Here is a 14732-nt window from a genome sequence, read left to right on the forward strand (position 1 = left end):
CGGTGGTTCATGTGTTGGGAGTAGGAGCCCGAGTGGGAGAAGCGCTTCCCGCACTTGTCGCACTGGTAGGGCTTCTCCCCGGAGTGCAGGCGCATGTGCTCGATCAGGTGATGCTTGTGTTTAAACGCCTTTTTGCAGATGCCACACTCGTGGGGCCTTTTACCTGAAAATAAGGGCACAGCTATGAAATACAATGGCATGGAGCCGCTAGGCCTTGGGGCACTTCTGGTTATGGAAATAGTCATCAATTCAACTCTGCAAAACTGGCAGCTTCCTTAATATACATACCTGTGTGTTCGTATTTATGTCTCAACAGTGAGCTACTCTTTTGGAATATCTTATCACACAAATCACAAGCATACATTCCGTTTTCTGTCTTCCGCATTTTCTTTTTGGGGGGTGTGGAATCGGAGTCGTTCTGATCCTCTACGTTGGATACTCCTTCTGAGCTAGTGTCTTGCCTTTCATCCTAGAGAAAAGGAAGTAGGAAAAGTTCGTTTAAGATTACAGGATAAACGACAGACATAAATAAAAGCAGAACTGAAGGAACCACTTTGATTTCTGCTTGCGACAACCTGACCAAAGCAGGCTCTAAGGGAAGGTTCGGGTGAGGGGGCCGTGCAGTCACAACAGCAAAAGCAGCCCAGGGTCGGCGGGCACCGAAAGAAAGGACGCTGCAGAGAACACGCTTAGTTGCCTCTGGATCATTAATTTATGAGAAGTCTGCCGAACATTTTGACTTACCAGTTTGCTAAACAGTTGTGAATTTCTAACTGCATCACTTACTTACCTTCTGGGTTTTACTAAGTGAAAATTAAGACTCTATTTCTTAAAAGTGGTCTTTAAATTGTATCTCCCAGGACCTTAGAATTTTGTGAACTAAACTTCATTGTCTCCTTGTAAAGAGGGAGGTTTGTCCTATCACTTTCCTAAGAGGCAAGTTGGAAAAACAATGCAGGCAGGTCTGTGTTTTTAAACAAGAATCCTTGCTTGATGGTGAATCTTCAGAGTTTTGGGTGAGGGTTAGGGAGAAAACTGGAGGCAGGGTCTCCTGTAGGTGGAAGAATTCTGCAGGGAGCCTGCAGTGGGATTGGGCTCCTAAGATCCTGTGTCTTTCCTGAAGACTTCCATCCTAAACTCACACATTTTCCACAAGTTTAGAGGTTTCCCATAATTTCTTACAGCTTTGTAAGGTGGGAGAGGACTTTCCTGGTGGCTCAGTGGTAAAGAATCCGCCTGCCAATCAGGAGATGTGGGTTCAATATCTGATGCAGGAAGATTCTCTGGAGGAGATGTCAAACCACTCCAGTATTTTTGCCTGGGAAATACCATGCACAGGGAAGCCTGGCGGGCTACAGTCCATGGGGTTGCCAAGAGTCAGATACAACTGAGCTGAGCAACTAAACAACAAGGGGGGCGAAGTGCTGACAGACGTTCTTCTGCCACTTGTAAGCTGCCAATGGTGTTAAAGGGACTCTCTTCATGTTATTGGGTGTCGTTAACTGAAATTTCCCAGTTTATTCTTCAAAGGTGTGAAGAGTGTTTTATACAGTTAAAATTTAGGTTTTATGAAAAATTTAGCCATGTGAAAACTTTTTCAAGGTTACCACGATTACAGGAAGCCCCATTGGTAGCAATATTTAAGGAGACAAAAGTAGCAAAACATACTTGAACAGGATGTTGTAATTATTTTACAGTCACATCTTCTTATAGTAAGTATTTGAGAAAAAGATTAAATTTATCTCTAGTATTCATTTGATTCAATCAGAAATTGATGGAAAAAATGGAGACATCAAGGTCAGTGACACAGAAAAAGCCTGGACAGTGAAACACACAACAGTCATGCAAAATAGCTTTATCATAACTGTCATGGACTTGGAGAGTGTTACAGAGGAAAATACAAACACAGATTCACAGCTGTAATTCCTCATGTATTATTATGATTGAACACTAGTTTACAGCTTATAAAATCATCACTAAACTCATTAGGTGAGTTCTTTATATACTTAATTTTTGTTTGCTTCATTAAAGCCTTTTATAAACAGGTTAACACAAAAAGTGAGAGCTAAGTTTGCCTGGTGTAAAACATCTGTGAACAAATTTTCATTTCCTGATGATCCTAAGGCAGAAACTATGACGAATTCTGGGAACTTAACTATAAAACAGAAGTCTGATTAATGAGTATTTGAATTTTACTTTCCTCTTCCATCTCTAGTTACAGTCAGTCTTATAGCTGAGACCCATTGACCCTCTTTTCAGCAAAATAATACTTAAAACTGCAGTTGAAAACTACACTCTGGATCAGTAAACAACAAAAGCCAAGATGCCACAGCAGCTAAGGCACATAGTCAGCTATTTCCTTTCAAATGTGACAGTTTAACAAGCTGCTTGACTCTCTCATGCCTGGTTTTTATTAGAGAAATTCACTAAAATAAATCAAACTAGCATTTGATCAATGGATTGGGGCTGGGAGTGGTTTTTTTCCTTTTTTACCTGATTTCCACTGGGCTGGATCACCTTCAAGGGTGTTTCCTGGACCGCCGGGCTGACTGCAGTCGAGTATGTGTAGGCAACCTGGGGGATCAGGATGGTCTGCTTGTTGGCAGCCAGTGCTCGCAAGCACGGAACACTGTTCTGGTCAGCGATGGCCACGATCGTGGGTAACTGGGCAGTGACGGTAGGTATAGCAATATTTATGGGGTTGGCACTTGGTGGGATTACATTTACAACTGGTTCTGAGTCTGTAACACAACTGTCCTTTTGTGGCTCCTTTTTTGCACAAGACAAGTTCAAGGGTTCTTCCTGGACAGAATAAACACTGTTCTGGTAAACACTAGTGATAGTTGGCCTTTCCAATAACTCGCCCTGCTGCTTTGGTAGTGAAAGATCAAGAGGTTCCACCTGCGGCTCTTCCTGCGCCCCTTCTGTTGGGTATGAGTAACCCTGTGCGCTTCTGGAGGAAGAGAGGTTCAAGGGGGAAGGGGAGGAGGCGCTGCTTCTGGAACCATTGACGGCCGAGCCCCCTGGTAAGACGGGAGAGCTAGCTCTCTTGAGAGGGCTCTGGCGGTTCCCTGTGCTGTCCTGGGCTTCATCTGCATCTGCAGCCTGAGGCTGATCGTCGCTCTTGGCAGGGGTGTTGGCTTTGCCTGGTTCCGGGGAAGATGGTTCAGAAGACTGCACTGAGATCTGTCCCGCTTGCATCTTTTCAAACCACTTTTTCACTACATCCAGTGGTAGGTTCACGGAATCGGCAATTTTTGAGAGCTCTTCTGCACTTGGTTGTGCGTTCAAAGCATAATATGCTTTCAGAAGAGACAAGAGGTTCTTTAAAGGTGGCTGACTGGGAGACAAACTGCCATCTCCGGACCCCGATGAAGCGAGGCCTCGGGCTTGGCAGCTTCTGGGGTAGGGGGTGGAGGGGGCTGGGCGGGCTGCTTCAGGCCATAGTGCTTTAGCTCCGGAAGTGCATTGAGGTCCCCGGGACAGTCGTCACACAGGAGGCACGTGCTGTCATTCCCTCCCCCTTCAAAGCTTTTGTCCTTCTCAGACTTGACAGTAAGATCTTCTGGTAACTTTTCGCTTTTGCAATTGTTGGTGGGGACTGGGGTTTCTTTTTTTAAATTCTGAGGAACAACTTGAAGTTGGCTAGGTTGTTCAAGACTGTAGTTAATGATGATTTTGGTTGTTCCATCTTGATCAACCAGAGGAAGACTGATGGCTGAAATAACAGAATGGCCGCCTTGCTGGATGGATGGAGCATTGATTGTTTCTTGTTCTTTGGATGCAAGATTGGCTTGATTATTCTCCAAAACTTGCCTGATGACGTTACCATCTACCGCCACTTTAAGTACATTCTGAATATCACTTAAATTGATACTGATGGGGGACACCAAACCCACCGTTGGCAGAACGACGGCCTGCACCACACCCTGAGGAGAACTGGTTGCCTGTAAGGGGCCACCACCACTGAAAACCCCGTTCTGTAGAGGGGCTGAACAGTTGATTCCTGAAGCAACCACTATGGGTTTGAACTCATAATCCACAGGTTCAGTTTTAATCTGGTTTACGGGGAGCTGCTCCTGCAGGGGCTTGTTCTCTATCTTCTGCCGCATCTGTGGTCGCGTGGGGCTGCCTGGAGAGGCCGAGAGCGAGGGTGAGGAGCACTGCGAGGTCTTGAGCCCTGTTCTTGGTCGCCCGTTCACAGGCATCAGGCTGATACATTTCTTACTGCTTATGTGTGAGCTGTAGGAACCAGAATGGGAAAAACGTTTCTTGCAGTTTGGGCATTCATATGGCTTCTCTCCTAAACAACAACAAAAAGTTACATTCGTAAATTTTCACATATTCACATTTTCCCTAAAACAAGCAGTATCAATTTAAAAAGGGGGTTACCAGGTGTGCTTGTGATACAATTTTATTTAGAATCATCACTTTTAAGTTGAAAACCTTCATAAATGTCAAGCACCAATAAAATGTTAGTCTGAACTATGTGCTGACCAGTAAGAGAATCTTCTCTTCAGGTGCATGTAACAATTTTGCTCACTTTTAAAAGTTCAAATCTTTCTCAGATACCAAAAAATTATATCCCACTCTTTCAAGTAATTTTTTTCTTATCCTGTGTCACTAAACTATGTAATTCTCTATATTCTACTCTACTTAACCATCTATAGGAGAAATTATTAGACAAAAGGAAGCAAAATCTCCCATAAGGCTTAATAAGTATGGACATCTATCATTGACTGTATGAGTCATATGAAGAATATCTATCCTTCCTATATTCATAGGTTTCCTTGAAAAGACCTTTTTCAGTGGGGAAGAAAAGTTTAAATACAAGTATTGTTACAAGCCTTGGCTTATTAAGCTGGGATGTATGTGTGTGCTTAGTTGCTCAGTCATGACTGACAATTTGTGACTCCATGGGATTCTCCAGGCCAGAATACTGGGGTGGGTAGCCATTCCCTTCTCCAGGGGATCTTCCCAACCCAGGTCTCCTGCATTGCAGGCAGATTCTTTACCATCTGAGCCACCAGAGAAGCCCAATACTGCTGGAGTGGTAGCCTATCCCTTCTCCAGGGGAACTTCCCCACCCAGGCACTGAACCAGGGTCTCCTGCATTGCAGGCGGATTCTTTACCAGCTGAGTTACGAGGGGTGTATGTACTCCTAGATCAGTAAGGCAGTGTTCGCTGTGTGCTCAGCTGCTCAGTTGTCTCCAGCTCTTTGCAACCCCATGGACTGCAGCCTGCCAGATTCCTCTGTCCATGGGACTCTCCAGGCACGAATACTGGAGTGGATTGCCATTTCCTCCTCCAGGGGATCTTCCCATTGTGGGAAGCAACCTGTGTCTTTTGTGCCTCCTGCACTGGTGGGTGAATTCTTTACCACTGAGCCTCTTGGTACGAAAAGCATCTTGGAGTTTCAATTTCAATGACAGTGGTTACAGTAACTTAGAACATTTAAGTATTAAAACACAGTATACTTTTGCTGCACAAATACAACATCTTTGTGAAATGTCAGGAAAAAAAAAAGAAGCTTCCTGCTTGCAGAGGCCTCAGTTACGTCACTCCCCAAGACCTTCCAGGGTACAAGGTGATCTTCTGGGTCCCTACGAGTACTCTGACAGAAATTTTTGAGTTGAATGGAATATTTTCATACAACCCCATTTTTTTTTTTAACTTTAGTTTGCATATGTTCTAGTTCATGAATGTATAGTCTAAAGGTACCGATGCCTGGGTTCAAGGAGGTCTGGTCTTAGTGCTGTTTACTCCCACATCTGCTGCGTGCAGGTCACAGCGCTGCTCTGTAAGCCTCTGCCAGATGAATGAGTGGCCAACTGTACAATCATGAAGTGTGGTGATGCTGCTTATCTACTCAGCGGCAAAATAAAGCTCTTTATCTCCCCCTTTCTTTTTAATGATTAAAAGGAAAGCAGCAAGAAAGCATAGGACCTGCTAGTCTTGGAATTTCAATGTTGTAAAGATTAAAACAAGTGCATTATATTTTCTCAAATGTGTCTGCATAATCGAATTAGAGTTGGAAGGAATCTAATAAAGCCCTCTAGTACAGCCTCCTTCCCAATGAAGGGTTCATTTCATATCATCCTTGGCACCGGCTCATCTCTGCTTAACCTCTTTTATTAAAAGGAGGTTACTGCCCCTGGACAGATCGGAGGAAGGCAGTCTAGTCTGGCTTTGCTGAGGGCCAGGATCTAAGTTCAGGTTCTCGCTCTGTCACATACTATGTCTATTTTCTTAACCTGTCCAAGCCTCAGTGTTTTGGTGTGTGAATAAACGTAGATGCATCCTCGCTGGACTGTTCTGCAGTTATAACAGACGATGCAGCAGAGCTCAGTGTGCCCTCAGGAGCTGTTAGTGACTCCTTAGAAGAGCACCGGGACAGAGGGTCGGCACTAAGCTAGAGTTGGCCTTCCCTGTTATGCTTGTTTCTGATGCCGCTTGGAGCTGGTCTAACACTTCCTCGACAAGCCAGACTTTGGATGTGATGAAGAGCTGTCCCAAGTATCCCTCAATTTCGCTCATGCAGGTTAAATGTGTCCAGGTCTTTCACACGTTCCTCATGGGATGTGTTCTTCAGAACTCTTACCCGCTTGTTAACTCACCTCTGAGTTTCTCCAGTTTTATCAATATCTTTCCAATGGGATGCCTGAAATGTGATTCAATACTCAAAGTGCATTGGATAAAAATTTCCAGTGGGTGTAAAACAAGGGATATGTCTTTGCATTTTTTAACATTCTTAATTATTTGATGACCCTTTAACTACATGCTTGTTCCCTTGCTGACTAGGAAAATAAGCATCTATAGTATTGATTATTTCTGTCTTTACAGAGCACAGTGGGGATGGCAGTGGCTTTGGAGTCAGGAGGCCTGTGTCCCAGCTGAATGACTGGGGACAAGGTAAGTTCTCTGAAACTCTATTTTCTCATCAGTAAAAAAGGACAAAACAGTAGCATCTACCTCCCAGGGTTACTGTGAGAGCTGCATGACTTAAAGCAGTTGAGTGTCCAGCAGGTGCTAGTTACCCTTACTATTATGGGAATCACCCAGTTATTTTACTGCTGCTATAAAAAAAGACTGCAGAACAATTATTCTAAAGCCAAAGTCTGTGTTAGAAAAAGCCGTGTTTCTAATTCTAACTTCATAGCTAAAGCACATCACCTCAGTTACTGACCTAGGTTAGTGTTTGTAACTACTACTACAGGAAGTTGTGCTGCTCAAAGTCTGATACATTATGCACACTGACTTTTTTCTAATGGCTAAGGTGGTGTTCAGTTGCACCTGATATAGAAGTTTTCTAGGCTGAAATGACTATCAGGCTGTGGAACAAACCCAGGTTACTTGCTGGGGAGGCTCCCTGCCTGGCTGCAGGGGCTCTTTTGCACCCTCTCTGTGGGCAGGTGCAGTGGCCTCCACACAGCTCCTTTGCACAGTTCCCATGTGCAAAGTTTATATGACAGTGACACACAGGACTCTGCAGAGGGTTCCCTTCATGGACATCAGAAGAGATCCATGCAATTCCAGGGCACATAACTTGAGGGCCCTGACCTTCAATGCCTTAAAAAGTCAGCTGCAAAAAAACCCCCCGAGTTTCCTGAAGGATATGAGGTTCATTCATTATTAGGTAATAATAATAAAAAATTTAAAAAAAAAAAGAAAAAAACAAAACTACCTGTGGTGAATGATCATTGTTTTTTTCATTAAAAAACATTTTCCAATCTCCTATGGACTAACATTGTACAGACTATAATGAAATTGTCACAGCACTGTCTTGATAGAAACTGAGGGTAAGCATTTAGAAAGTATTATGTTTATCTGGGATGACTTGGAGTAGCCCTGCTCGAAATCTCCCCCTGAAATAAACCACCAGGGAGCTGTAGACTTGGATGGTATCCACTGGGCACCCTGGGGCAGTGCTCTTTCTGAACTGCATTTTGGTGAAATATCACTGGCCTCTATGGAAGAATCTTACTTTAGAAAGAAAACACTATTGAATCCTCTGCTGTATTATTTTAAGGATATTTTTGAGGATGACGTAAATTATCTTCTGGTATTTTCTTCTTAATGATGCTCCAAGGAACAACTTTCTCTATGGACTTCAGTATCAGAAGAGAGTTGTGCTTTTTCTCTCATCTTCTGACATCTTATCCTTTTTACCTACAAATACTCTAGATTTCCATTACTAACTGTAGTTTTCTTACTTCCTAAAACCTAGGGTCTAATTTGTGGTCTCTTCTAGCATGTGCAAAGGAATTCATAGTATTCCTTTTTTTCTTTCTCGTTTTAACTTCATGCCTGTCTTGCTTTCTTTAAGATATAAATATGAATGGACAGCAGAGCACAGGAGTCCGTGTGCCAGGACGTGGCCTGAACCTGCCTCCTCTTTCAGAGCAGCAGCATGCTGTGAGCTTACTATAAAGCTCTTGACCACGAAAACACCTAAAGGGTTGCTGTAGATAGCACAGGCATTGTTACTTGATTGCAGCTGATTTTTGATGATCAGTGCAGGATTTTATGATTAGATATCTATTAACTTCTTGTTTCTGGACTTATATTTTAACGTTTTGTACGATCTGTGTTTCCCAACTTCATATAATCTATAGATCTGCGACTCTCCTCTATGACTGCAATAGGACATTCATTTTTATATACGAAATCTTACTGTTTTATTACCCCAACTTCTTCAACATTAAAAAATGAATTAGCTATAATCTCTATCAACAACTTCAAATCATTTCTGGTGAGAAAGTGAAGTTGCTTAGTCGTGTCCGACTCTTTGCGACCCCGTGGACTGTAGCCTGCCAGGATCCTCCATCCATGGAATTTTCCAGGCAAGAGTACTGGAGTGGGTTGCCTTTCCTTCTCCAGGAGATCTTCCTGACTCAGGGATTGAACCTGGGTCTCCTGCATTGCAGGCAGATGCTTTACCGTTTGAACCAGGGAAGCCCTCTGGTAAGAAGGGTTATTAAAAATAAATTATTGATGTAACACCTATCCTTCTCAAACTATGTTTAAAAATTGGATAGGAAGGAATACTTGTGAACTCATTCTATGAGGTCAGCATCATCCTGATATCAAAACAAAGCACACACAAAATTGCAGGCCAATATCACTGATGAATACAGATGCAAGAACTCCTTGACAAAAATATTAGCCAACCAAATTGAGTAATACATTGAAACACCCAGGTATACCATGATCAGGTGGGATTCATCAAGGGATGAAGAATGGTTAAATATCTACAAATCAATGTGATATACCACATTAACAAATTGAAGGTAAAAACCATATGATAATCTAAATAGAGTCAGAAAAAGCTTTTGACAAAATTCAATATCCATTTATGATAAAAAAAACTCACAAAGAAATGGGTACAGAAGGAACATACCTCAATGTAATAATGACTATGTATGATAAGCCCATAGCTAGCATCATACTCAATGGTGAAAAGCTGAAAGCATTTCCTCTAAGATCAGGAACAAGACTAAGATATCTACTCTCACTACTTTTATTCAACAAGGTATTGGAAGTCCTAGCCACAGTAGTCAGATAAGAAAAAGAAAGAAAAGAATCCAAATTGAAAAAGAAGAAGTAAAACTGTCACTGTTTACAGATATGATACTATATACATAGACAATTCTAAAGATGCCACTAAAAACCTACTAGAGCTCATCAACGAATTTGGTAAAGTTGCCAGATATGAAATTAATGTAGAAATCTGTTGAATTTCTCGACATTAATAACAAATAAGAACGAACAATTAAGAAAATAGGTTTAATGATTCTGTATCAATTCATTCTGCTTATTCAATGTAATTCCTGTCAAAATGCCAATGCATTTTTCACAGAACTAGAATAAATAACTCTTGAAATTTGCATGGAAACATAAAAGATGCCAAATAGCCAAAACAATCTTGAAAAAGAACAAAAGTGGAGGTATCACATGCCTCAATTTCAAACTATGCTGCAAAGCTACAGTCATTTAGCATGGTGTTGGCACAAAAGCAGATTAATAGATCTATGGAACATAACAGAAACCACAGAAATGAACTCGTAAGGGTGGTTAACCTATGGCAATATACAGTGGGGGAAAAAGACCCTTCAATAACTGGTGTTGGGAAAACTGGACAGCTACACTCTCTCATACTACGCACAAAAGTAAATTTCAGATTAAAGATCTGAAACCATAAAACTTCCAGAAAAAAACACAGGCAATAAGCTCTTTGACATAGATCTCAGTAATATATTTTTTTTTATATGTCTCCTCAGGAAAGGGGAATAAAAGCAAAAATAAACAAAGGGGACTACATCAAACTGAAAGACTTTTGTATAGACAAAACTATGAACAAACTGAAAAGGCCACCTACTGAATAGAAGATAGGGGTTAATATGCAAAATGTCCAAGGAACTTGTACAACTCAAAATCAAAAGATACAACCCAATTAAAAATGGGCTGAGAATCTGAACAGATATATTTATCCAAAAAATACTTATAGAAGCCAACAGTCACATGAAAAGATGCTCAACATCATTAATACGATATCCCCATACACCTGTCAGAATGACTATTACACACACACAAAAAAGTATTGGCAAGACTGTGGAGAGAAGGGAACCCTAGGTCACTGTGGGTGAGGATGTAAATTGGTACAGCCACTATGGAAAATGGTATACAGATTTCTCAACAAACTAAAAAGAAAACTACCTTTTAATCCAGCAATTCCAGTTCTGAGTATTCATCCAAAGAAAATGAAAACACTGCTTTGAAAAGATTATATATACAGCCCTGTATATATAATACACTGAAATATAATACATTTCAATGCATTCACTGCAGCATTATCTACAACAGCCAAGATAAGTCAAATCATGCTGCTTATACAGTGCTGTATGTCAGTTATATCTCAATAAAGCTGGAAAAAAAAAGTAGTAGAGGAAAAATATCCATTGGATATATGCTAATATAATGTTAACTTATATATATATATATGAAATTGATGAAAATTGTTCAGTAGCACAGGAGCTAAGAAACAGGATCCTGATGCAGATGCCAAAAGACAGCTTTGTTTTCCAGACACATTAACGTATAAAAATTTTAAAAAATGTATGAATCTCAGTTTGAGCATGTTTTAAGAGGTAACATTTTTTAGCCCTCAATGAGCAATTCAGCACAACTTCTATTAATGCAGTTCCAAAATAAAACGTATCACAAAGCCACCCAACCGTACTTTTTTGCAGGATATTTGTAAAATCTATGAATAATTGTCAATATAATAATTTTCACAAAACAAGCATGTGCAGAAATCCATAATTTCCCACTCATTAGTTAACAGTTGTCTTTCATTGAAATTATTTCATATTAAATAATGCATCAAAATTAACCGGGAGACAGGGTTCATAATGCGATGTGAATTTTCTTGGTTGCTTTTGGGTAAGTAAAGCCTCCAAAAAAAGGCAAACAGAGCTCTCTTTGTAAGTCTCTAAAATTGACATAATATTTTTACCACGTATTAATGTTCACTTTTCATGTGAAGCTATAGCTGCTGAGTAGTGCAGAACTGAGGGTGGGATGGGGGAAGCCCTTTTCCGTGAAACCCCCTCTCGTGCCACAGTTCCCACCCCTCCTCGTGCTGCCCTCTCCCACAATCCCCACGGTGCACCATGCCATTTCCTATCTTGAGTTCCATCTCTCCTCTTACGGAAAGAACATCTTCATCTCCTCCTTTCCTTGTGCACACGCTTTATCATTCCCTGTTAACTGTGCAACAGAGGCAATGAAATGAACATTCACTGAAAAGCTCATGTCTCAGGTTGTACATCTTGTAAAACGCTATATTCTTATTAGGAAATTCAAAGTGTGTCCTCTTAGCTTGATATACTTTAGCCAAAGAGTCAGATCCCAATAAAATACCGTTTATAAGCAGAAAATGTCTCAATATTAGTGTTTATCCCAAAACCACTGCAGAGTTTGTAACCATATGTGTAGCTCACATGTGATATTAACTTACTATCATAATCACTATGATATTCAAGGTAGACAAAGAAAACAAATATTTACCACTGTGGATTCTTAAGTGCTCTTTTAGATGGTGTTTGTATTTGAAAGCTTTTCCACATTCAGTGCACTTGAATTTACGATTACCCCCAGACTGCGTCACATGTCTCTGTAAGAAAGAATTGGTATTTTATTTATAAAGCAAAAAATCTTTAGACATAAAGAACATCCAATCTGCTAAAAGTAATGTTTGGGTGGTTCTTTTGTTTCTTAAAGGCCTCAAATCGTAGCAGTCACAAAAATCTAACACTAAATGTTACCAAAAAGGAAGAGGACAGTGGCAACAGAATTTTGACATAAAGGAAAATCTCCACTTCCCAGTTTAAAGAATCAGAATCACTCTATGATGCAATATAGCATTTAGCAAAAATATGTACTTGACCGGGAACTAGAGATGATTTCCCTCTCCTGCACTCTAATTGACAGGTAAAGAAACCATGGTCCAGAATGTCCAGGAATCTGTCTCAAGCACACTTAACTAAACAGAAGAACAAGGTCTCCTGAACAGAAGAAAAGGCTGGGGCTTTTTCAGGACTTTATCCTCTCTAGTAAGTTTGGTATTTCCAAAATCTTAATCTGATGATTTAAAAAATACTTCCCTCTTTTCAGTCAAATATGGATTACTGTAATAGCTTTCTGTCTGGTTTATCAAACTCCCACTTTTACATACTTCGAATTAATTCTGCACCCTTTATTCATCTTACAAAAGCAGTGTTTGAACTGAATTATGCGATATTCTACTCATAAATTTCTAGAGGATTCCTGTTCACCCATGGGCACAGATTCTAAGGCTACAGATGCCAGGTTTCTAGCCCTGAGTTTCCAGGCTTCTTCAGCAGGAGTCCACATCTCATCATCCAGTGAGTCCCACCTTCTGCAATACACCGCTCTTCACCTCCCTGCTCCCACTGATACCATCCCTTACTTCCTGGCTACGTTTCCCCTTAATTGTGACTATTAAGACTCTACCCATCGTTCAAAGGCTCCAGTTCCGCTTGTTCTATGTTCTCCCAAACTGCAATCTCCCTTCTGTCCTTCACACAGGAAGGACAGAGAATGAGCGTGAAGTATGTGTCAGGCTCTACTTCACCCAAACCCCTGGCTTTGAAATTGAATACATGGCGCCAACTCCAAACAGCTCTCTCTAGGTCTCTCCTCTCTCCATTCCAGACTCTCACAGCTTCCTCGACGTCCCCCCTGAACAGTGACAGGCATCTGCTAAGAGGACTACACTGACCTCTTCATTTCTCTCCTGGAAATTAGCTCCTCCTCTCCTGTTTTTTGGGGGCTTAATCCACCTGCAGTGCAGGATCCCTGGGTGGGGAGGATCAAATGGCTACTCACTGCAGTATTCTTGCCTGGAGAATTCCATGGACAGAGGAGCCTGATGGGCTAGTCCATGGGGGTCACAAAGAGTTGGACACAACTGAGTAACTAACACTTACTTACTCCTGTTTCTTACCTTTGTGAGTAAACCCCTCATTTATCTGATCATTGCTTAGGCCCTAATTTGGAGGAATCCTGGTCCCTCTCTTTCCCTGATACCCTTATCCAATCCCTCAGCAAGCCAGCCTACAGCCACCATCCTCATGACGTCACATCTGTCACACCAGTGCCTCTGGCCTGGGTTACAGCCACAGCCCTTAAGTGTGCTTCCTGCTTCCTTCTCGTTTCTCTCGATCTACTCTCCAACCCACAGATCACCTGGCCTTAAAAATAAGCCATAAACACAAAATTCAGTATCTTTCAAATGCTTCCCTATAATACTTTAGAGTAAAATCACAGGCCTTAGCCACGGCTCATACAAGAGGCCTCATCATCTGCCTCCTCCCTACCCAGCCTCTTCGTCTTTCTCCCCTTTGTGCACCCTGGCTGCCTGCTGTTCCTTGGCTTCTGCCTGAGGCCTTCACGCTCCTCTGCTCCCTCTGCACAGAAGGCCCTTCTCCCAGTCATTCTGTGACTGGCTCCCTCACTTCACCCAAGTCCAGGTTCAGATGTCCTAGTCTCAGAAAGGTCTCTTCTCTATTAAAAAAAAAAAAAAAAAAAAGCAGCTTCCGCCACTTTCTATCCTCTTTGCTTTGTCTTCTTCATTCTACCTGTGTTTATATTTTACATCTGTTTTCTCTCACCTATAAGACACTCCCGCTACTGTCAGGGACTTGCTCATTTTCACTACTGTGTCTTAAACACCTACAACAGGCCTTACACAGAATCAAAACTCAGATATCTGTTGCATGAATAAGACAACATGGAAATGCTTACCTTGATTTCCAGAGGCCAGCGAGGTGGACGCTCTGCCTCCTAACCTAAACGGTTCCCAATTATACCCCTCATGTTGCTGGCCTCCACATTCTATCACGGCTCCTTTCTGACCTTGGTCTGACCACATATTTCACATATGAAACTGACCGGCTACCTTTACCTCCCTCAGAGAAAGCCTCACACACACAGTGGCCTTCGTGATCATCAGAGATCTTACGACTTATTTTTCTCACAGCATCTCCGGCTTTCCCTCCAGTTCTCTCTGTCCTTTGAGGCTCCTTCCTTTGACAAGGGCCCTTGGGGTGGAGAGGATGTGGGGGCAGCAGTTGCAGGATAGCTCTGCTCCCAAATGTCACCTGAACAGCTCCTGTCCCAGGGCTTGTCTACACTGTGGTCATGTCCC

At 41.8% G+C, this 14732-nt stretch overlaps 1 protein-coding gene across 1 annotated transcript in view; it reads right to left on the bottom strand.

Moving 5' to 3' along the window:
• The window catches only part of ZEB1 (zinc finger E-box binding homeobox 1), a 198039-nt gene that overhangs the window by 2459 nt on the left and 180848 nt on the right, over positions 1 to 14732 (bottom strand). Inside the window, 5 exon segments of the mRNA XM_010860011.1 lie at positions 1 to 163; positions 289 to 469; positions 2494 to 3377; positions 3380 to 4303; positions 12071 to 12176. Coding sequence (XP_010858313.1) covers positions 1 to 163; positions 289 to 469; positions 2494 to 3377; positions 3380 to 4303; positions 12071 to 12176 — 2258 coding nt within the window.

This window comes from Bison bison, unplaced genomic scaffold (genome assembly GCF_000754665.1).
Source record: "Bison bison bison isolate TAMUID 2011002044 unplaced genomic scaffold, Bison_UMD1.0 scf7180017864461, whole genome shotgun sequence".
Lineage (NCBI taxonomy): Eukaryota > Metazoa > Chordata > Mammalia > Artiodactyla > Bovidae > Bison > Bison bison.